General features: G+C 37.0%; 1 protein-coding gene across 1 annotated transcript in view; it reads right to left on the bottom strand.

Annotated features, from left to right (window-relative positions):
* The window catches only part of NMD3 (NMD3 ribosome export adaptor), a 40,032-nt gene that overhangs the window by 11,695 nt on the left and 4,370 nt on the right, over positions 1 to 23,967 (bottom strand). The window contains exons 4-9 of the mRNA XM_065876258.1: positions 20,476 to 20,556; positions 17,721 to 17,849; positions 17,353 to 17,443; positions 9,841 to 9,919; positions 8,827 to 8,923; positions 5,879 to 5,996 (exon numbers count right to left, since the gene is read on the bottom strand). Coding sequence (XP_065732330.1) covers positions 5,879 to 5,996; positions 8,827 to 8,923; positions 9,841 to 9,919; positions 17,353 to 17,443; positions 17,721 to 17,849; positions 20,476 to 20,556 — 595 coding nt within the window. The remainder of the gene's footprint in view (positions 1 to 5,878; positions 5,997 to 8,826; positions 8,924 to 9,840; positions 9,920 to 17,352; positions 17,444 to 17,720; positions 17,850 to 20,475; positions 20,557 to 23,967) is intronic.

The raw sequence follows: 23,967 nt of genomic DNA, 5'->3' as shown, positions 1-23,967 counted from the left end.
TAAGACCCAGCTCAACTCAACGACCAGCAAGCTACAGTGCTGGACACCCAATGCCAAACAACTAGCAAGACAGGAACACAACCCCACCCATTAGCAGAGAGGCTGCCTAAAACCATAATAAGGTTAACAGGCACCCCAAAACACACCCCACACACAGTACTGCCCACCAGAAGGACAATACCCAGCCTCGTCCACCAGAACACAGGCACCAGTACCCTGCACCAGGAAGCCTACACAACCCACTGGACCAACCTCAGCCACTGGGGGCAGACACCAAAAACCGGGAACCACAAACCTGCAGCTTGCGAAAAGGAGACCCCAAACACAGTAAGTTAAGCAAAATGAGAAGACAGAGAAACACACAGCAGATAAAAGAGCAAGATAAAAATCCACCAGACCAAACAAATGAAGACGAAATAGGCAGTCTACCTGAGTAAAAAATTCAGAATAATGATAGTAAAGATGATCCAAAATCTTGGAAACAGAATGAAGAAAATACAAGAAATGTTTAACAAGGACCTAGAAGAACTAAAGAACAAACAATGATGAACAACACAATAAATGAAATTAAAAATTCTCTACAAGGCATCAATAGCAGAAAAACTGAGGCATAAGAACAGATAAGTGACCTGGAAGATAAAATAGTGAAAATAACTACTGCAGAGCAGAATAAAGAAAAAAGAATGAAAAGAATTGAGGACAGGCTCAGAGACCTCTGGGACATTAAACACACCAACATTCGAATTATAGGGGTTCCAGAAGAAGAAGAGAAAAAGAAAGCGACTGAGAAAATATTCGAAGAGATTATAGTTGAAAACTTCCCTAATATGGGAAAAGAAATAGTTAATCAAGTCCAGGAAATGCAGAGGGTCCCATACAGGATAAATCCAAGGAGAGACATGCCAAGACACATATTAATCAAACTATCAAAAATTAAATACAAAGAAAAAACATTAATAGCACCAAGGGAAAAATAACATTCAAAATCCTCATAAGGTTAACAGCTGATCTTTCAGCAGAAACTCTGCAAGCCAGAAGGGAGTGGCAGGACATATTTTAAGTGATGAAAGGGAAAAACCTACAACCAAGATTACTATACCCAGGAAGGATCTCAGATTCCATGCAGAAATTAAAACCTTTACAGACAAGCAAAAGCTAAGAGAATTCAGCACCACCAAACCAGCTTTACAAAAAACGCTAAGGAACTTCTCTGCACAGGAAACACAAGAGAATGAAAAGACCTTCAATAACAAACCCAAAACAATTAAGAAAATGGCAACAGAAACATACATATCAATAATTAACTTAAATGTAAATGGATTAAATGCTCCAACCAAAAGACATACACTTGCTGAATGGATACAAAAACAAGACCAATATATATGCTGTCTACAAGAGACCCACTTCAGACCTAGGGACACATACAGACTGAAAGTGAGAGGATGGAAAAAGATATTCCATGCAAATGGGAAACCAAAAGAAAGCCGGAGTAGCAATTCTTATATCACATAAAATAGACTTTAAAATAAAGACTATTACAAGAGACAAAGAAGGACACTACATAATGATCAAGGGATCAATCCAAGAAGAAGATATAACAATTGTAAACATTTATGTACCCAATGAAGGAGCACCGCAATACATAAGGCAAATGCTAACAGCCATAAAAGGGGAAATCGACAGTAACACAATCACAGTAGGGGACTTTAAAACCTCGCTTTCACCAATGGACAGCACACGCAAAATAAAAATAAATAAGGAGACACAAGCTTTAAATAATACATTAAACAAGATGGATTTAATTGATATTTATAGGACATTCCATCCAAAACAACTGAATACACATTCGTCTCAAGTGCTCACAGAACATTCTCCAGGATAGATCATACCTTGGGTCACAAATCAAGCCTTGGTAAATTTAAGAAAACTGAAATTATATCAAGTATCTTTTCTGACCACAATGCTATGAGACTAGATGTCAATTACAGGAAAAAATCTGTAAAACATACAAACACATGGAAGCTAGACAATACACTACTTAATAACCAAGAGATCACTGAAGAAATCAAAGAGGAAATCAAAAAATACCTACAAACAAATGACAATTAAAACATGACAACCCCAAACCTATAGGATGCAGCAAAAGAAGTTCTAAGAGGGAAGTTTACAGCAATACAATCCTACCTTAAGAAACAAGAAACATCTCAAACAAACTAACATTACACTTAAAGCAATTAGAGAAAGAAGAACAAAAAAACCACAAAGTTAGCAGAAGGAACAAAATCATAAAGATCACATCAGAAATAAATGAAAAAGAAATGAAGGAAACGATAGCAAACATCAGCTGGTTCTTTGAAGAGATAAAGAAAACTGATAAACCATTACCCAGACACATCAAGAAAAAAAGGAAGAAGACTCAAACAACAGAATTAGAAATGAAAAAGGAGAAGTAACAACTGACACTGCAGAAATGCAAAGGACCATGAGAGATTACTGCAAGCAACTATATGCCAATAAAATGGACAACCTGGAAGAAATGGACAAATTCTTAGAAATGCACAACCTTCCAAGACTGAACGAGGAAGAAATAGAAAATATGAACAGACCAATCACAAGCACTGAAATTGAAACCTGATTAAAAATCTTCCAACAAACAAAAGCCCAGGACCAGATGGCTTCACAGGCGAATTCTATCAAACATATAGAGAAGGGCTAACACCCATCCTTCTCAAACTCTTCCAAAATACAGCACAGGGAGGAACACACCCAAACTCATTCTACGAGGCCAACATCACCCTGATACCAAAACAAGACAAAGGTGTCACAAAAGAAGAAAACTAGAGGCGGATATCACTGATGAACACAGATGCAGAAATCTTCAACAAAATACTAGCAAACAGAACCCAATAGCACATTAAAAGGATCATACATCATGATCAAGTGGGGTTTATCCCAGGAATGCAAGGATTCTTCAGTATACGCAGACCAATCAATGTGATACACCATATTAACAAACTGAAGGATAAAAACCATATGATCATCTCAATCAATACAGAGAAAGCTTTCAACAAAATTCAACACCCATTTATGATAAAAACCCTGCAGAAAGTAGGCATAGAGGGAACTTTCCTCAACATAATAAAGGCCATATATGACAAACCCACAGCCAACATCGTGCTCAATGGTGAAAAACTGAAAGCATTTCCACTAAGATCAGGAACAAGACAAGGTTGCCCACTCTCACCACTATAATTCAACATCGTTTTGGAAGTTTTAGCCATAGCAATCAGGGAAGAAAAAGAAACAAAAGGATTCCAAAAAGGAAAGAAGTAAAGTTGTCACTCTTTGCAGATGACATGATACTATACATACAGAATCCTAAAGATGCTACCAGAAAACTACTAGAGCTAATCAATGAATTTGGTAAAGTAGCAGGACACAAAATTAATGCACAGAAATCTCTGGCATTCCAATACACTAATGACAAAAAATCTGAAAGTGAAATTAAGAAAACACTCCCATTTACCACTGCAACAAAAAGAATAAAATATCTAGGAATAAACCTACCTAAGGAGACAAAAGACCTGTATGCAGAAAATTATAAGACACTGATGAAAGAAATTAAAGATGATACAAACAGATGGAGAGATATACCATGTTCTTGGATTGGAAGAATCAACATTGTGAAAATGACTCTACTACCCAAAGCAACCTACAGATTCAATGCAATCCCTATCAAACTAGCACTGGAATTTTTCACAGAACTAGAACAAAAAATTTCACAATTTGTATGGAAATGCAAAAGACCCTGAATAACCAAAGCAATCTTGAGAAAGAAAAATGGAGCTGGAGGAATCAGGCTCCCTGACTTCAGACTATACTACAAAGCTACAGTAATCAAGACAGTATGGTACTGGCACAAAAACAGAAATATAGATCAATGGAACAGGATAGGAAGCCCAGAGATAAACCCACACACATATAGTCACCTTATCTTTGGTAAAGGTGGCAAGAATATACAATGGAGAAAAGACATCACCTTTAATAACTGGTGCTGGGAAAACTGGACAGGTACATGTAAAAATATGAAATTAGAACACTGCCTAACACCATACACAAAAATAAACTCAAAATGGATTAAAGACCTAAATTTAAGGCCGGACACTATCAAACTCTTAGAGGAAAACATAGGCAGAACACTCTATGACATAAATCACAGCAAGATCCTTTTTGACCCAGAAAAGGGTCAAAATAACAGAAAGGGAAATAACAACAAAAATAAACAAATGGGACCTAATTAAACTTAAACGCTTTTGCACAGCAAAGGAAACCATAAACAAGACCAAAAGATAACCCTCAGAATGGGAAGTATTTGCCAACAAAGCAACTGACAAAGGATGAATCTCCAAAATATACATTCAGCTCATGCAGCTCAATATCAAAAAAAAAACCACCCAATCCAGAAATGGGCAGAAGACCTAAATAGACATTTCTCCAAAGAAGATATACAGATTGCCAACAAACACATGAAAGGATGCTCAACATCACTAATCATTAGAGAAATGCAAATCAAAACTACAATGAGGTATCATTTCACACCGGTCAGAATGGCCATCATCAAAACATCTACAAACAATAAATGCTGGAGAGGGTGTGGAGAAAAGGGAACCCTCTTGCACTGTTGCTCGGAATGTAAATTGATAAAGCCACTACGGAGAACAGTATGGAGGTTCCTTAAAAAACTAAAAATAGGGCTTCCCTGGTGGCGCAGTGGTTGAGAGTCCGCCTGCCGATGCAGGGGACACGGGTTCGTGCCCCGGTCCGGGAGGATCCCACATGCCGCGGAGCGGCTGGGCCCGTGAGCCATGGCTGCTGGGCCTGCGCGTCCGAAGCCTGTGCTCCGCAGCGGGAGAGGCCACAGCAGTGAGAGGCCCGCGTACCGCAAAAAAAAAAAAACAAACTAAAAATAGAACTACATATGACCCAGCAATCCCACTACTGGGCATATACCCTGAGAAAACCATAATTCAAAGAGTCACGTACCACAGTGTTCATTTCAGCACTCTTTACAATAGCCAGGACATGGAAGCAATCTTAGTGTCCATCAACAGATGAATGGATAAAGATGTGGCACATATATACATTGGAATATTACTCAGCCATAAAAAGAAACGAAATAGTTACTTGTAGTGAGGTGGATGGACCTAGAGACTCTCATACAGAGTGAAGTAAGTCAGAAAGAGAAAAAGAAACACCATATGCTAACACATATATATGGAATCTAAAAAAAAAATGGTCCTGAAGAACCTAGGAGCAGGACAGGAATAAAGATGCAGACATAGAGAATGGACTTGAGGACACGGGGAGGGGGACGGTAAGCTGGGACGAAGTGAGAGAGTGCCATGGACATATATACACTACCAAATGTAAAATAAATAGCTAGTGGGAAGCAGCCACATAGCACAGGGAGATCAGCTCAGTGCTTTGTGACCACATAGAGGGGTGGGATAGGGAGGGTGTGAGGGAGATGCAAGAGGGAGGAGACACAGGGATATATGTATATGTATAGCTGATTCAGTTTGTTATAAAGCAGAAACTAACACACCATTGTAAAGCAATTATACTCTAAATGGAATACAACTAATAAAAATTTAAAAGTTCACAGAAATCTTTCTTCAAACAAAAAAATACAAGGATAACTTATTAAAAGCTTTAAAAATTCCAGTATTTTAAAAAACTGTATGGTAAAAATTTTAACCACTGTATAGTACTTTTTTAAAACAACGTTACTAAGAATGCTTGATAAAATTAACAACATTAACAAATTATTACTGCTTGCTGGAGAGAACTGTCAAGGCAAATAGCTTCGAAAACTTACCTTGTAGGGTATTTGGATCTATGAGATGGATGACGCTGGTTACTCGAATACACACACAAATCTGATTCATGTTTCCCAGGCTTTGTGCCAGTTTTGGAGACAGACAAACAACATTATCCTAGGCATAAGAACTAACATTTAGTATGAAGGAAATCCTAAGTAACAGTCTCCAGTAAATAATCATCAATGTAAAGCTGATCCAAGCGCATTTGCCCAAACCAAAATGTCATTTTTAATTCTATGTATCAACAAAGGGCCTAAAAAACAGAATCAGACCTTAAAGAAACAGAAAATAAGCTACACCTTCTTAAGATGGGAATATCTGTCTTAATAAAAATGCTTTAAAAAATATTTTCCAGATCCTTCACCAAACTATTTTGTTTCAATTTTATTAAAGTGTGAACGCCTGCTTTTTACTCTATGTTAATATAGTTTACATTCCAAGCAAAGTATTATAAACACCAGAAGGAGAGTGATTTTCTAATCTATTTGTGCCTTCATTTAATCTCTATAAAAATTAATTTCAGGGACTTCCCTGGTGGCACAGTGGTTAAGAATCCACCTACCAATGCAGGGGACACGGGTTTGACCCCTAGTCCGCAAAGGTCCCACATGCCACGGAGCAACTAAGCCTGTGCACCACAACCTGTACTCTAGGGCCTGCATTCCACAACTACTGAAGCCCGTGCCCAGAGCCCATGCTCTGCAACAAGAGAAGCCACTGCAATGAAAAGCCTACACACTGCAACGAAGAGCAGCCCCCGTTCGCCGCAACTAGAGAAAGCCCTCATGCAGCAATGAGGACCCTACACAGCTAAAAATAATTTTTTAAAAAAAATAACCATTATTAAAAAAAAATTAATTTCAGAGGAGCCACGTGTTCCTCCTTCTTGTCTACATGTACCAATATGAAATCAAAGATCTAATGCCCCCTTAAAAGCACATATGCCTATGTGTGCATCAGGAAGTATTACCACCAATGTGGTTTACTGTTTTTAAGCTGTTATTGAAATATAAAAAGGATCTGGGTTATATTTTAAGCTTTATCTATTCACAAGCCTCCCCCACTGAAGGAACATTCTGTGCCTCCCTAATGGTACCTAGTTCAGTCCTTTTCCTTTTTTTTTTTTTTTAACTTAGTAAGTCTCCAAAGATTAATGAAAAAACTTTTTTACACTGTATTTATCCAGATACCTGTATGAGTCTCTCAAAGCACTTAATACACATGGCCTAAATATGCCCTCACACCTAGATTCATATTTCTCCAGTTTTGCACCAGGAAAATGTTCACCGTTTTAAACTAGGAGTCTGCAAATAAGATCCTCAGGCCAAATTTTTGTAAATAAAGTTTTGCTGGAACACAGCCTCAGTCCTTCATTTACCTATTATCTATGGCTACTTTTGTGCAACAACAGCACAGCTGAGTAATTGCAAAACCGATTATATAGCCTAAAAGCTGAAAATATTTACTATCTGGCTCTTTACAGAAAAAATTTGCTGACTCGGTTTTAAGCCATCATTTCATCCCTGGTACTGTGCTACACCATAAATTAGTGATAACTTTAAAGCCTCAGAGTCACAGACCTAGACACAAATCCTGGCTTCATCATTTTGTAGTTATGTAACTTTGGGCAAGTCATCTAACCTCCCCAAGCTTCAACTTCCTCATCTTCAAATGATGATATGACTTACTCCCGTTGTTATGAGACTTGAAGAGGTGAAATATACTTATAATAATAAGTATAAGAGATAATAACTTTATGTAGAATGCTCACAATAAATTATGGCATTTATTATTAGTGATTTAAACATGGACATGCAAGTTCCTATGTGGCAGAGACCTCTAGTACTTAATCCTTAACACACAGCCTTCTATACAATAGATCCTCAATAACTATTTGTTGAATTTTAATTCATTTATATTTTTGAAGCAGAGTTTTACCTTAGTACAATTAATGAAATGATAATCTATGTCTTAAGTGTTATTCAGATTATATTTTTAAAATCACAAGGATTTCCCTGGTGGTGAAGTGATTAAGAATCCACCTGCCAATGCAGGCAACATGGGTTCGAGCCCTGGTCCGGGAAGATCCCACATGCTGCGGAGCAACTAATCCCGTGTGCCACAACTACTGAAGCCTGCGTGCCTAGAGTCCATGCTCCACAACAAGAGAAGCCACCGCCATGAGAAGCTCGTGCACCGCAACGAAGAGCTGCCCCCCGCTCGCTGCAACTAGAGAAAGCCCACGTGCAGCAACGGAGACCCAACACAGCCAAAAATAAATAAATAAATTTTTTTTAAAAATCACAAAAATAATTCTGTGATCTCCTTTCCACAATACTGTTTAATTTTATCATGCCAAAATCCAGTTTGCATATATTCCACAAAGTGGTTCACTGATAATTATTTTAAAGTAATTTCCTATATTCAAAGTTTCACAGAACTGTTAAGTGTCCACTAGGACTGCAAAGTTTAAGGAATTCGCACCATAAAAACTGCAACCAGGCCTTTTAATTAGTACACCAAAAATTTATAATTTTAAGCATGATTACTTTTAAACATCTTTTTAACATGGCTGAAATGTGTCAGCAACCATTAAGAAGGAAGTTTTCTAAATGTTTAACCAATCCCAGAAGGAAACCAGGACCTAATAATTACATATAAACCGATTAAGAAGGACATGGATTAAGCTGGGCTTCCCTGGTGGCGCAGTGGTTGACAGTCCGCCTGCCGATCCAGGGGACACGGATTCATGCCCCTGTCTGGGAAGATCCCACATGCTGCGGAGCGGCTGGGCCCGTGAGCCATGGCCACTGAGCCTGCGCGTCCGGAGCCTGTGCTCCGCAACGGGAGAGGCCACAACAGTGAGAGGTCCGCGTACCGCAAAAAAAAAAAAAAAAAAAAAAAAAGAAAGAAGGACATGGATTAATTAAATGAGAAAAAGTACCTTGCATATTGGAACAATTTCCACAGAAAAAGTGCTTTTGTAATTGTATGTGTTACTATGGACATCCTGAGAGATCAGTCTCTGTGAGGCTTTGTATCTGTTAAGAGAAAAAGTTAATCATATAAAAAAAGAAAGGTCCTTACTTGTAACAAGTCTCGAGAATATAAATTTTCATCAAAACAAATCATTACTGTCCAAGGTCTGAAACAGCAGATGCCTGCTATGGTGAACCCTCATTTCGTCCACTTCATTTAAAAACCTTCACCAATCTGACTGCACCCTACCTATTTTCAACTTTACCTACTGAAAACCTCCAAAACATGCCCTTGGCTTAGACCAATCTAGTCTACATATAGCACCCATTAAAAGCCACACTAGGGCTTCCCTGGTGGCGCAGTGGTTGAGAGTCCACCTGCCGATGCAGGGGACACGGGTTCGTGCCCTGGTCCGGGAAGATCCCACATGCCGCAGAGCGGCTGGGCCCGTGAGCCATGGCTGCTGAGCCTGCACATCGGGAGCCTGTGCTCCGCAACGGGAGAGGCCACAACAGTGAAAGGCCCACGTACTGCAAAAGAAAAAAAAAAAAAAAAAAAAAAAGCCACACTAATGCCTGCCCAAAGTCATTGTTCACACTAATCTCACTTTTCAATACAAACTCTACTTTTGAAAATTTCCCCATTTTATGAGCTTAAGTTCTTCCTCTTCCATGAAGTTTCTCCCCAAAGTCCTCTACCCCCATTTTTCTTCTCGCTTATTTAAACATATTCAATCAGTGGTTCAGTACTACAGTGCTTACTATTGTGGGGTGAGGTCTAGCTCCCCAAAGAGATTGTTAATGCTCTTTGGCTAATACTTCCCTTAAAATGGCTAATCCAATAAATACTTACTAACTGTGTAAGTATCCCTACTATAATTTAAATATTTTAAGATAGGATGCCAAAGCCTGAAGAATGGATGTGACCTAAGTTCATTCCCAGTTCCCTGGATTTAATCACATGTACGTTCAAAACATACCTAGTGGGAACTGTACACTGAAGAAATTCTACCATCTTCTGAGCATGTTGTTTTGAGGAATAATAGAAATCCAGACCATCTTTTAAAGAAAAAAGCCATGTTAAAATAATACCACAAAGTAAGATTTTCCTCTGCTAACATGACTATACGAAAAATTCAATGCATATTTAACAATTACAATATTCTAGCCATAGCACAGCAGGAATACCGTTATCACTTAAAGGCTTGTTTGACAAAAGGATAGACAAATCCGATAAATACTAACAAAACAAGATGCCCAATTTAAATTTCAGACAAAATAAAATTAAGGTTAAAAGAAAACAATATTAAACACAAGGATATTTTATGTAATAAATGGAACAATCTACCAAGAAGACAATAGGAATTCATCTAATAACACAGCACTGAGATGAAGAAAACAAAAACTATTAAAAAGAATAAAATTAACAAATGTTAATACACATGCAATCATTGTGGGAGACGAGTATAAGACTATCAAAACCAAAATGACCAAAAATAGGGAGGATACATAGAACTTGAAAAACCAAGTATCAAGGTTGATTTAATTGACATTGTAGAACATGGTCCCAAGAAAGACTATTATTTTCAAATATTCATAGAATATTCATAAAATAATCACATCTAAGAATTTTAAAAATCCAATAAATTCCAAACAGCAGAAATTACTACAATGTTATCTGATCACAATGCAGTACCATTAAAAATAAGCAGCAAAGAGATAACTAAAAGCAAACTACCTGCTAAGAAATGTTTAGAGATATTCTTCCAAACAACTCAGCTAACTAGGAAGACTAAAATAACTTCGAATAGCCAAAACAATTTTGAAGGTGACCAAAGTTGTCAGGAATTTACACTTCCCAATTTCAAAACTCAATAACTTTAGGTAGTCAAGACAGTGAGGTACTAGTATATTAAGGATAGATTATATAGATCTACGGAACAGACTTGAGAATCCAGAAATAAACCCTTACATTTATAGTCAATAAATCTTTGACAGAGGATCCAAGGCAATTCATTGGGAAAAGAATAGTCTTTTCACTAGGAAAACAGGCTATCCACATGGGAAAAGATGAATTTAGACCCTTACACCATGCACAAATATTAACTCAAAAGGGTTAGACTTAAATATAAGAGCTAAAATTATAAAACATTTGAAAGAAACAGGAGAAAATCCTTCTGATATCAATTAGACAAGAGTTCTTAAACATGACACCAAAAGCATGCTATTTAAAAAATGATAAATTAGACTTCAAAATTTAGAAGTTTCACAATTCAAAAGACACCATTTCATGCAGGCATCACACATCCTAATTTCAAAATATATTACAAGGTTACAGTAATCAAAACAGTATGGTATCAACAAAAAGACAAGTCTATAGAATCAATCCACACATACACAGTTAACTGATCTTCAACAAGTGTGCCACAAATACATGGTGGGGAAATGATAGTCTCTTCAACAAACGGCATTGGGAAAACTGGATATCCACATGCAAAAGAATGAAATTGAACTCATCTTACAAAAATCAACTCAAAACAGATTAAAAAGACTCAAATGTAAGACCTGAAACTATAGAACTTCTACGAGGAAACATACAAAAAAAGCTTCATGACACTGGTCTTGGCAATGATTTCATGGATGACACCAAAACAAAAACAAAAATAAACAACTGAGACTACATCAAACCCAAAAAGCTTCCACACGGCAAAAGAAACAATCACCACAGTGAAAGGGCAACCCTACAGAATTGGAGAAAATATTTGCAGACCATGTATCTGCAAAGGGGTTAATCTCCAAAATCTATTAGGAATTCCTACAGCTCAACAGCAAAAAAAAACTAATAACCCAATTAAGCAACAGGCAGAGGAACAAGACATTTCTCCAAAGAAGATGTGCAAATGGCAAAAAGGTATATGAAAAAAGCTCAATGTTGTTAATCGTCAGGGAAATGCAAATCCAAACCACAATGAGTTTACATTTCACACCTGTCAGGACGGCTATTACCAAAAAAACCCACAAAAGACAATTAGTACTGGCGAGAACATGGAGATACTGGAACCCTTGTACACTACTACGGAGAATATAAAACTGTGCAGCCACTATGGAAGATAGTCCAGATGTTCTTCAAAATATTAAAAATAGAACTACCATATAATCCAGTAATCCTATTTCTAGGTATTTATCCAAAAGAAGTGAAATCAAGATCTCCCATGTTTACTGCAGCACTATTCACTACAGCCAAGATGATGGACATTTAGGTTGTTTCCACAACAGATGAATGGTTAAAATGTGATATACACCTCCAATGGAACATTATTCAGCCTTAAAAAGGAAGGAAATTCTACAATGTACAAAAACATGGACTAACCTTGAGGACATTATGCAAAGTGAAATAAGCCAGTCACAGAAAGACAAATACTGCATGATTCTACTCATATGACGTATCTAAAATAGTCAAATTCATTGAATTAAACAGTGGAATGATGGTTGCCAGAGACGAGGGGGAAATGAGGAGTGACTAGTTAATGGGCATAAAGTTTCAGTTAAGCAAGAGATTAAGCTCTAGAGATATGCTGTATAACACTGTACTCACAGTCAACTATAATGTATTATACACTTAAAAATTTAAGAGGGTAGATTTTATGTTAAGTGTTCTTATCACAATTTTAAAAAAAGACCCCATTAAGAAAATGAAAAGATAAACTAGGAGAAAATATTTACAAATCATATGTGATAAGGGGCTTGTATCCAGTGTATATTTTAATAACTCTTACAACTTCAGACAACCCAATCAAAAACTGGGCAAAATACTTAAACAGCTATTTCACCAAAAAAGATACAGAAATGGCTAATAAGCTCATGAAAAGATAATCACCATCATTAGTCATTTGGGAAATGCAAATTAAAACCACAATGAGATACCACTTCAAATTATCCTCTAAAATGGCTATTTATAAAAAGAAACAATAGCAAGTGTTGATGAGGATATGCAGAAACTAGAACCCTAAAACACTGCTGATGGGAATATAAAATGATACAGCCACTCTGGAAACACTTTAGTGTTTCTTAAAAAGATAAATATAAATTTACCATATGACTCAGCAATTCTACACCTAGGTATGTACTCAAGAGCATCAAATAGCTGAGATACTTGGTGAGAAAAAAAAGAAATATGCAATGGGTAGTGGAAAAAGACAGCTTTAAGTACCAGCTACAGAGCCAATATGATACTCAGAAAATTTATTAAGTCTACATATTAGAAACTGAAAATAAACTAAGCTTTCAATTAATTCAAACAAAAAACTAAAGAAAGTAGAAGGGAAAAAAATTGTATAACTATGTATGGTGATGTATGTTAACTAGACTTAATAAGGTGACCATTCAGCAATATACACAAATATTCAATCAATATATTGTATACCTGAAACTAATATAATGTTTTATGTCAATTCTACAATTCTATCTCAATTAAAAAAATTTTTAAATAGAAGGATTAGTAACAAAAGCAAAAATTAAGAAAAAGTGAGACTTTCTTGATAAAACTAACTCTTTGAAAAAACTAGAATAGACAAAACTTTGGCATATCTGATGGGAACGGGGAGAGAGAGGAAGTGAAGGGAGATGAAAAAAGACAAACAACATTAGCAAAAATAAAGAAGATACAACGATAGTTATGGATGAGATTTAACACTATGATATATATACCACGTTCAATTTTATGCCAAGTATGTGAAAAGCTAGACGAAATGGTGAATTTCCTTGGAAAATGCTATTAAAATTGATTCAAGAAGCAGTATAATACCTGAAAGACTAACGTCCTAATAAAGGAGTTGAAGAGCCTTTACACCCTTTCCTCATACCAAACTGGATGGCTTACTGGGCAGGTTCTTACAAAACTTCAACATGTTGATTAACAGTATGCAGAAAGAGGGGAAAACTCCAACTGTTTCAATGTCACTAACGTAACTGATAGCATGATGGGACAGAACAGTTTAAATATAACTTTGTATGCATATGTATCAGATAGAAATCTCAACAAATATTCTATTTAGGGGTGAAACACAGAAAGATGGTAATGCCTGATACATTACCACTCAATGCTATTCTCCACTCCTAGCCAAAGGGGAAAAAAAGAGGGAATAATACTGCAAAGGAAGAAATAAAACTATCATTGTGTACAGACAATAATTTACCTAGTAAATTATCATGAATATATGACACAAGAATATAATGTAAACTATTAGTGATTAAGAAATTTCAGAAAGATCAACATACAAAATCAAGTTTTCCAAAATACTAGCAATGATCACTTAGAAAATATAATGAAAACAGTTGCCATCCACAATAATAAGAAGCATAGAATAGTCCAAAAAAACTAGAAACATTCAAAATCTTCACAATGAAAACAATAACATGTCACTGAAATACAGAAAAGAACTAAATAAACATGATTATGCACCAGGCACAGTTCTAAGTGCTTTACACAAATTATTTAATCCTCACTATAATCCTATGAGGTAGTGTTATTATCATCCTCTCTATTCTATTAATGGGAAAACTGAGGCTCAGAGAAGTTAAATAACTTGCCTAAGGTCACACAGCAAAAAACTGGTGGAACACAGATTCAAATTCACAAAACTTGGTTCCAAAATCCATGCTCTTACTCACTATCAACCAAGGTTTACAAAAGAATTAATAAAAGGGCACATACTATAAAGTATAATTTACATACTGTAATAAAAGCAATGGGACAAAATAAACCAGAACTGAGCCATGTGTACAAAGGAATTTAGTATATATAAGAAAGGAGATATTTCAAATCAGTGGGGAAAGGACAGACTACTTGGTAGGTAAGTATTGAGACAATGCAAGTTAACTTTCTGGGAAAAACTCTTACCAGGTAAGATTAAAGATCCAAAAGTAAAACAGAAATTTACTTTCTAAAAATATCTTTGGAGTATAAAAAACTTTCCTATGTAAGACAGAAAGTCATAAGCCATAGCTATACAAAACTAAAAAATGAAAAATTTAGGGCTTCCCTGGTGGCGCAGTGGTTGAGAGTCCGCCTGCTGACGCAGGGGACACGGGTTCGTGCCCCGGTCCGGGAAGATCCCACATGCCGCGGAGCGGCTGGGCCTGTGAGCCATGGCTGCTGAGCCTGTGCGACTGGAGCCTGTGCTCCACAAAAGGAGAGGCCACAACAGTGAGAGGCCCGCGTACCACAAAAAAAAAAGAAAAAGAAAAAAAAATTTAGATGATAAAAGATATGAGACATTGTTAAGAAAGTATCTGCTCTCTCAGGCTCACACTCAAACACATGCTCTGCATGCTCCTCTCTCTCTATATGTAATAATACACACACGTAATGAGATTGATATACTAAATAACAGACACAAAATATGTAAGGAAAAAACAGATATATGCAGAACAGACAATTCACATTAGATAAACATAAATGACCAGTACATATGAAAATGTTAACCCTCATTAGTAATCAAGGAAATGAAAATAAAAACAAGATGCCTTTATTCTCTTCATCAGAACAGCAAAACTTAGAAAGTCCAATACAATCTTATGCAGTGTTGGCAAGTGTTTGGAAAAACAGAAATTCTCACAAGTGATTGGACTGTAAGCTGGCACCATTTTGGAAAACAATCTAGCAGCACATATATAAAATTTAACATTTGCATACTTTTGCCTAGTAATTTCAATTCCTGAACTCAGTCCCACAGAAAAACCACTATGCACAAACATAAGGATGTTTATTACAGTACTGTTTGTAGCAACAAAGAAACTAGAGCATCTTGTAAACCAGTTAACAGGAAACAACTAAACAATTAAAAACATACTGATTAACAAATACACAACCATAGTGGTTAAAAATAATAAAATAGGATTATATGCAATGACGTGGAAACATTTCTAAATATATTAAGATGGCAAGTCACAGAATATTACAGAACAGTCTCATATATGAGGGAAAACCAATGCTATCACAATTCATATACAGAGTACACATTGTAATACCTTGTTTTAAGGGGCTACATCTGGGAATAACAAGTGGATAAATGGGACAGAGGTCCTTTATTCATATATACTTCTGTTTAAATTTTTACAATTGTTATGATTTTAAAAACAAAGTTACAAACAAACAAGCAAACAAACAAAAGATTCATTTACATCAAATCAAGAACCAGTAGCGGGAAAAAAAGTAGATTAATTCCTCTGGATGAAAAAAAGGATTGTTAAACTTCCAGCATTTTTGATTTTTAAAGTGACTGCAAAGGTATGTACCAGAATGTATCCAAGTGTTTTGCTACAAAAAATTCTGTGTAAGGACATTTCTGCCCTGGTGATGAACGATAATCAGAGTTTTCTGCTTCCTTTGCTAGAATATTAGGATCCCCTAATCCCCAAAAGTTACTCAAAACAAAGTTACTCAGAACAAAGGTGTATTTTTGCCTGATGGCTAGCCACAAATATCCAGGCACCATGTTAAACAGGCTGCAAAGTACCTTCCCCACAATAAGTATTCAGTAAACTATGTTTTACAAATTTAGACTGTTAACCTTATAGTGGTAATGCACTCAAATCAGATACAAAGCTTAAAAGATTTTCTCCAGGTGACATAACTGATATTCATTTCTTCCCATTTAAGGACCTAAAATCACACTTCTAATTACTTTCCTCAAGACATATGAGATAAATGACTAACAGATCAGTAAGTAACAGAGGAGCTTACACTTGTAAAATAAGTAGTACAAGAATTTGGTCATTCCTTCAAGAATAGCTATCTCTAAACCTGTACTTTAACAACCAGGAAAATTATACACATGTCCTACAACTAAAAATATTAACTTTTAGCAAGAGACTTAAGAGTTTGCTATTATTAAAGAAATATTTATCCATCAGCTAGTATATAAAAGTGTGCTACATCAATAGTAAGTGCTAAGACAGAACACGCTGTGAGGAGCCATTATGAAATTACACATTTTTAAATTCCATCTTCAAGAAATCTAATTATATCATTTGTATATCACTATTTATTATTACTGAGTTTATCCTTTTGATTTAATGTATCCAGCACAAATGCCGCTAGGCATATGAAAAACAAAAATATTACACAGATCTCAACTCACAGATCTCAAAACTAATTTTCTTTCAATCAGAAAACTGACCTCTACATAAAATAAGTTTTTGACGAATTTCTATCATACCACTTTACATTCTATTAATGTAGTTACTGGTTTACTCATCTGGTAGCTATTTCGTGTAAATTTCAATTAAAAATTCAGCTCCCCAGTTGCACTAACCACATTTCAAATATTCAATAGCTACATATGGCTATTGAATATTTGATTTTTTTCTTCCTAACAGAAATTTCTTTTGGACAGTACTATTCTAGATACTATCAGTAAAGATAAAAGACGCCTTAGGATAGCTGCAATAAAATTCTGACATCATTTCAAATGCTTTAAATTTTAACTCACCATGAATGTCTTTGATACGAAGTGTATTCTGGTACATGCCATATTTCAAAATCAACTGTTCCAGATAGTAGAAAGTTTTTTTGTGCAAAGTCTAAACATAAATGCATTATTGGATTAATAAATGAAATGCAAAAAAAAAGCCATCTACAGATATAGGACACTGATTTTTAAAACAAAAACAACCTTTAAAGATTATCTAAAATGTGGCAGTGATCTCTTTCTAAAGGTGAATGCCCCAGAGACCTGGAATATCCCTACTGCCTGAACGATTTGGAAAGAGGGGAAAGGAGAAAGTTTTACTCGCAATTTATAACCGACAAAGATGAAATACAAGATGGAGGATTCACACATCATCTTTCTCTCATTACCTTTTGCCTGACTTGAACCACAGCCTTCCAGAAATCCTTAGCTTCCACTCTGTGGCAATCTCCACACATCTGGGGCTGAACTACATAATCCACCACAAACACTTGTTGAAGGATAGCACCATTCATCACCTGACAAAGAAAACCATCACACTCTTTCATTCTTTCCTTTCTGTTTAATAACATAGTTTTCTTAAAAGAAGATCCTTCAATATTTAACTTAAAATCTTCTTCCATGAATGCTTTGAGGAAATCAACAACAAATGAGTTACATTTAAAATCCTAAGTCATACTATTTCAAGAAAGATATATAGGTTTAATCCATAGGATTTATTAGATTAACATTTCAAATTTACCTTTAGTTGAAGTGTTGTAAGGATATTTTTTGAAGAATTTTCATAGCTATATATTCATGTATATGCATGTGTGTGTCTTCCTTAGGAGACCAAGAAAACTCTCAAAAAAGAAGACATTCCTTAATTTAATTGTCCCCAAACATAGGCAATCATCAGAAATCACCTGGGAAGCTTTAATAGATTCCTGGATCTTACATCCAATTGAATCCAGTTTGATTCAGTCACTGTGAGTCAACTGATCAGCCAAGTTTGAGAAGCACTGCCTTAGCTCATGTTTTTACTTCAATCTTATTCCAAATAAAAATGACTTTGAGAAGATTAACTTAGCCCACTATCATGAACAATGGCTGCTTACTATCAACCTGATCATCTGTGCAGATGATCCAAAAGAAAACAAAGGGTTAAAATTAAGAGTGCATTTGTTTCCTTTTAAGCTGTTCAAGTCATAATATAATTTACCAATAGCCCCTGATTTTCCTACCTATACTTTTTTTTTTACATCTTTATTGGAGTATAATTGCTTTACAATGGTGTGCTAGTTTCTGCTTTATAACAAAGTGAAGCAGTTACACATATACATATGTTCCCATATTTCTTCCCTCTTGCGTCTCCCTCCCTCCCACCCTCCCTATCCCACCCTTCCAGGGGGTCACAAAGCACCGAGGTGATCTCCCTGTGCTATGCGGCTGCTTCCCACTACCTACCTTACATTTGGTAGTGTATATATGTCCATGCCACTCTCGCTTTGTCACAGCTTACCCTTCCCGCTCCCCATATCCTCAAGTCCATTCTCTAGTAGGTGTCTTTATTCCTGTCTTACCCCTAGGTTCTTCATGACATTTTTTTTTCTTAAATTCCATATATATGCGTTAGCATACAGTATTTCTTTCTCTTTCTGACTTACTTCACTCTGTATGACAGACTCTAGGTCTATCCACCTCATTACAAATAGCTCAATTTCGTTTCTTTTTATGGCTGAGTAATATTCCATTGTATATATGTGCCACATCTTCTTTAGCCATTCATACGATGATGGACACTTAGGTTGTTTCCACCTCCGGGCTACTGTAAATAGAGCTGCAATGAACATTTTGGTACATGACTCTTTTTGAATTATGGTTTTCTCACAGTATATGCCCAGTAGTGGGATTGCTGGGTCATATGGTAGTTCTATTTGTAGTTTTTTAAGGAACCTCCATACTGTTCTCCATAGTGGCTGTACTAATTCACATTCCCACCAGCAGTGCAAGAGTGTTCCCTTTTCTCCACACCCTCTCCAGCATTTATTGTTTCTAGATTTTTTGATGATAGCCATTCTGACTATGCGTGAGGTGATACTTCATTGTAGTTTTGATTTGCATTTCTCTAATGATTAATGATGTTGAGCATTCTTTCATGTGTTTGTTGGCAGTCTATATACTTTCTTTGGAGAAATGTCTATTTAGGTCTTCTGCCCATTTTTGGATTGGGTTGTTTGTCTTTTGTTATTGAGCTGCATGAGCTGCTTATAAATTTTGGACATTAATCCTTTGTCAGTTGCTTCATTTACAAATATTTTCTCCCATTCTGAGGGTTGTCTTTTGGTATTTTTTATGGTTTCCTTTGCTGTGCAAAAGCTCTGAAGTTTCATTAGGTCCCATTTGTTTATTTTTGTTTTTATTTCCTTTTCTCTAGGAGGGGGGTCAAAAAGGATCTTGCTGTGATTTATGTCATAGTGTTCTGCCTATGTTGTCCTCTAAGAGTTTGATAGTTTCTGGCCTTACATTTAGGTCTTTAATCCATTTTGAGCTTATTTTTGTGTATGGTGTTAGGGAGTGATCTAATCTCATACTTTTGCATGTACCTGCCCAGTTTTCCCAGCACCACTTATTGAAGAGGCTGTACATTCACTGTACAATCCACTGTACATTCCTGCCTCCTTTATCAAAGATAAAGTGACCATATGTGCGTCGGTTTATCTCTGGGTTTTCTATCCTGTTCCACTGATCTATCTTTCTGTTTTTGTGCCAGTACCATACTGTCTTGATTACTGTAGCTTTGTAGTATAGTCTGAAGTCAGGGAGCCTGATTCCTCCAGCTCCATTTTTCGTTCTCAAGATTGCTTTGGCTATTCGGGGTCTTTTGTGTTTCCATACAAATTGTGAAACTTTTTGTTCTAGCTCTGTGAAAAATGCCAGTGGTAGTTTGATAGGGATTGCATTGAATCTGTGGATTGCTTTGGGTAGTAGAGTCATTTTCACTATGTTGATTCTTCCAATCCAGGAACATGGTATATCTCTCCATCTATTTGTATCATCTTTAATTTCTTTCATCAGTGTCTTATAATTTTCTGCATACAGGTCTTTTGTCTCCTTATCCTACCTATACTTTAAACCATGCTGAGAAAATTATGTATAGCTTACCTCTTTCTGAATAGTTAGTTTAACCTTAAGTCTCTTAGAATGGGGCTCAGTCCAAACAAAGCTTGCATCTACAAGCCGTACCTTCAACAAAACACAAACAAAAAGAAACGTCAGTTCCCCTCTGAGGAGAAAAGAAATTAGAGAATAACTCATTAATAAACAGATTTCATAGATGCTTAAGGAATCCATGATTAATCTACCCAACATCACCAGTTTAAAAAAAAAAAGATATCATCAGAGGTATGGCAACAAAAACAGCAAATAAAGGGAAAATCTAATGACTATATTAATGAAACTGGTATAATTCAAGCAAAAATTAAAATACTTGCATAGAAAAAAACTCCTTTCCCCTAAAAACAGTATAGTTTTTTGAATGGAAATTACACTTTTTAAAAGAAAACAAAGACCTGATGACCTCATCATCTACTAGAAATCTCATGAACAAAGGTTTCTACTTTTATTATTCTCACTATAATATGTATGTGGCTTAAAAAAAAAAAAGAATGAACATTCATTACAAGGAGTCTCATGCACTGAATACTGAATCCACAATGGTAACTCACTGCTAAATCAGCAGAGGCCAGAAACAGTTTGCCATATGTGACAAATTGAATGTAGCTCAATATGGCTAAAATGGGTGTTTTGAGGAAGTGGGTGGGAGAACAAAAATGGAGGTTGTTTCAATAATTTGGGCAGGAGTTGTAGTTGACCTGAACTGAGGGGTCGGAAATAACAGCAGCAGAAAGATCCAAGCCAAGAGCTATTTAGGAGATAAAATCTATAGGATTTAATAATAACTGGATATGGGAAGGAAGAAAAGAAGATTCTAGAATGATGGTCAAGTATCCAGCTTGGGCATCTAGGTAACACTATTTTTCTGACACAAATAAAAAACAGATTAAATGGGGAGGAATGTGCTATATTTGGTTTCAGACATTTAAGTTTAAGAGGATTTATCTAAGATATCCAAGTGAAGCTGTTCAGTGGATAGTGAGATATCTATTTGGTCTGGAGCTCTATGGAGAAATCTGAGCTGTAGATAACAGATTTGGGAGACGAGAGCAGGCAGATAATTTTATCAAGACCTTTCTGGTAAGAACTAGATAAGCTAGTATAGGTACAGCCGTCCAGAGTAAAACCCTCCTCATTCGACTGGTTCCCTAAAGCAAAGCCTAGTAGTCAACAAGCGACACCAGGTACAGAGGGTGACAGAGAGCTTCTTATTCCCTCAGCCTCCATCTGCATTCCCCATTCCTCAGCCTCACCACACCATCTGTCCTCAGACAACCAGGACTAATCCATCTTATGGAGCCCTTTAATTCTTCTTTACCATTACCTCAGTCACTCCCTCATCTCCCACACTCCAATCTCCATATGGTTCCACATATGCCCTTTTCTTTTTTTTTTTTTTGCAGTACGCGGGCCTCACTGTTGTGGCCTCTCCCATTGCGAAGCACAGGCTCCGGACGCGCAGGCTCAGTGGCCACGGCTCACGGGCCCAGCCGCTCTGCGGCATGTGGGATCTTCCCAGACTGGGGCACAAACCTGTGTCCCTTGCATCAGCAGGCGGACTCTCAACCACTGCACCACCAGGTAAGTCCACATATGCCCTTTTCTATCCCATCTAACACTCCTCCCCAAATCCTGAAAACCTTTTACTGGCCTCTGGAATTCAACATTCACTAACAACAAAACTTCCAAAATCCTCAATCTCTTTCCTGAACATTCCCTTCACCTTCTAGATCTCCTAATTATATATATTGCTCTCCCTGCAGCTAATTAGAAGTAATGACTGATTTTTTTCTCATCTTCTCAAACTTTTATCATTAAAGGATCCCAGGATTCAGTCCTGAAATTTCTCCCTTTCTCTAAACTCTCTAGGAAATCTCACCTAATATTGTAGCTTTAAATACCATCACACGCAAAATTTATTATCTCTGGTCTGGACCACTCCCTTGCTCATTTATCCAGCTCCCCACTATTTCTACTTCCATGTCTAATGGACATCTAAGCACCACTTTGAGATGAGCTTTGATCTCTCCTGCCTGACCTGCTCCTCATTTTTTTTTAAATTTTATTTATGTATTTATTATTTATTTTGGCTGTGTCAGGTCTTAGTTGTGGCATGCGGACTCTTAGCTGCTGCACTCATGCGGGACCTAGTTCCCTGACCAAGGATTCAACCTGGGCCCCTTGCATTGGGAACAAGGAGTCTTACCCACTGGACCACCAGGGAAGTCCCCTGACCTGCTCCTCTTAAAGCCTTTCCTACTTCACTATCAGTAACTCCCTCCTCTGGCTGATCAAGTTAAGAACCATGGAAGTCACCCTTGACTATTCCAACTCATAAACATACATCCAGCTTCATGAGTAACATCCTACTGACTACCTTCAAAATACAGCCAGAACCTGTCCACTTCTCACTTCCTCTACTTCTGATCCAAATATCATTTCTCATGATTACTACAAGCGCTTCCTAAAGGTGCCCATGCCCCTCACATCTATTCTAAACACAGCCAGAAGGAAGCTGATAAACTGTAAATCATTCATCTCACTATTCTGCCCTATACCCTGTATACCAGCGGTCCCCAACCTTCCAACCTTTTTGGCACCAGGTACCAGTTTCGCAGAAGGCAATTTTTCCACAGACGGGGGTGGGGGGTGGGGCGGTTGTTCAGGCGGTAATGCCAGCAATGGGGAGCAACGGGGAGCAGCAGATGAAGCTTTGCTCGCTCACCCACCCCCGCTGCTCACCTCCTGCTATGCGGCTCAGTTCCTAACAGGGCACCGACCAGTACCTGTCCGCGACCTGAGGGATGGGGACCCCTGCTCTATACCCACTATACTCAGAGTAAAAACCAGGCCTCAAAAGGGCCTACAAGGCCTGACCTACTGACTTTCCATGCCTTCCCTGGCTTCATCCCCAATTACTTTTCCCTCCCCACTCCACTCTAACCACACAGGTATTCTCCCACCTTTGGCCTCTACACTTGTTTTGTCTACCCATAATGCTCTTCTCCTCCAGATTGTGGCTCCCTCCTCTACTGCCTTTAATGTTTATTCAAGTATCACCTTATCAATGAGGCCTCCCCTAACCATTCTATTTTAAATTGCAACTCTTCCCTGCACAGTTCTGGCTTTTTCCTCCACAGAATTTATACCTCTTAATATACCTATTTATTTTGTTCATTGACTACTCTACACCCTCCCCTTCAACTAAAATAAAAGCTCTCTAAGACAGGGATTTCGTCTCTCTCATTCACTTCCATATCCCTAACACCAAAAGTAGATTGGCACAGAGTTGAGTTAATAAACATCTGTTGAATGCTAATGAATTATTAATGAACATCTGACAAAAGCCTGAAGTATGAAAACAAAAGACCAAATTACACAAAAACTGACTCCAGGAGAAAAAAAAAAAAAAACTAAGACAAATCAGGGAACAGAAGGAAAGTAAAAAACAATAACAGCATATTATTAAACCTTCAGAAA

This window comes from Phocoena phocoena, chromosome 4 (assembly GCF_963924675.1).
Source record: "Phocoena phocoena chromosome 4, mPhoPho1.1, whole genome shotgun sequence".
Taxonomy (NCBI): Eukaryota; Metazoa; Chordata; class Mammalia; order Artiodactyla; family Phocoenidae; genus Phocoena; species Phocoena phocoena.
The sequence above is the reverse complement of the archived record's forward strand: the minus strand, read 5'-3'. Positions and strand labels throughout refer to the sequence as shown.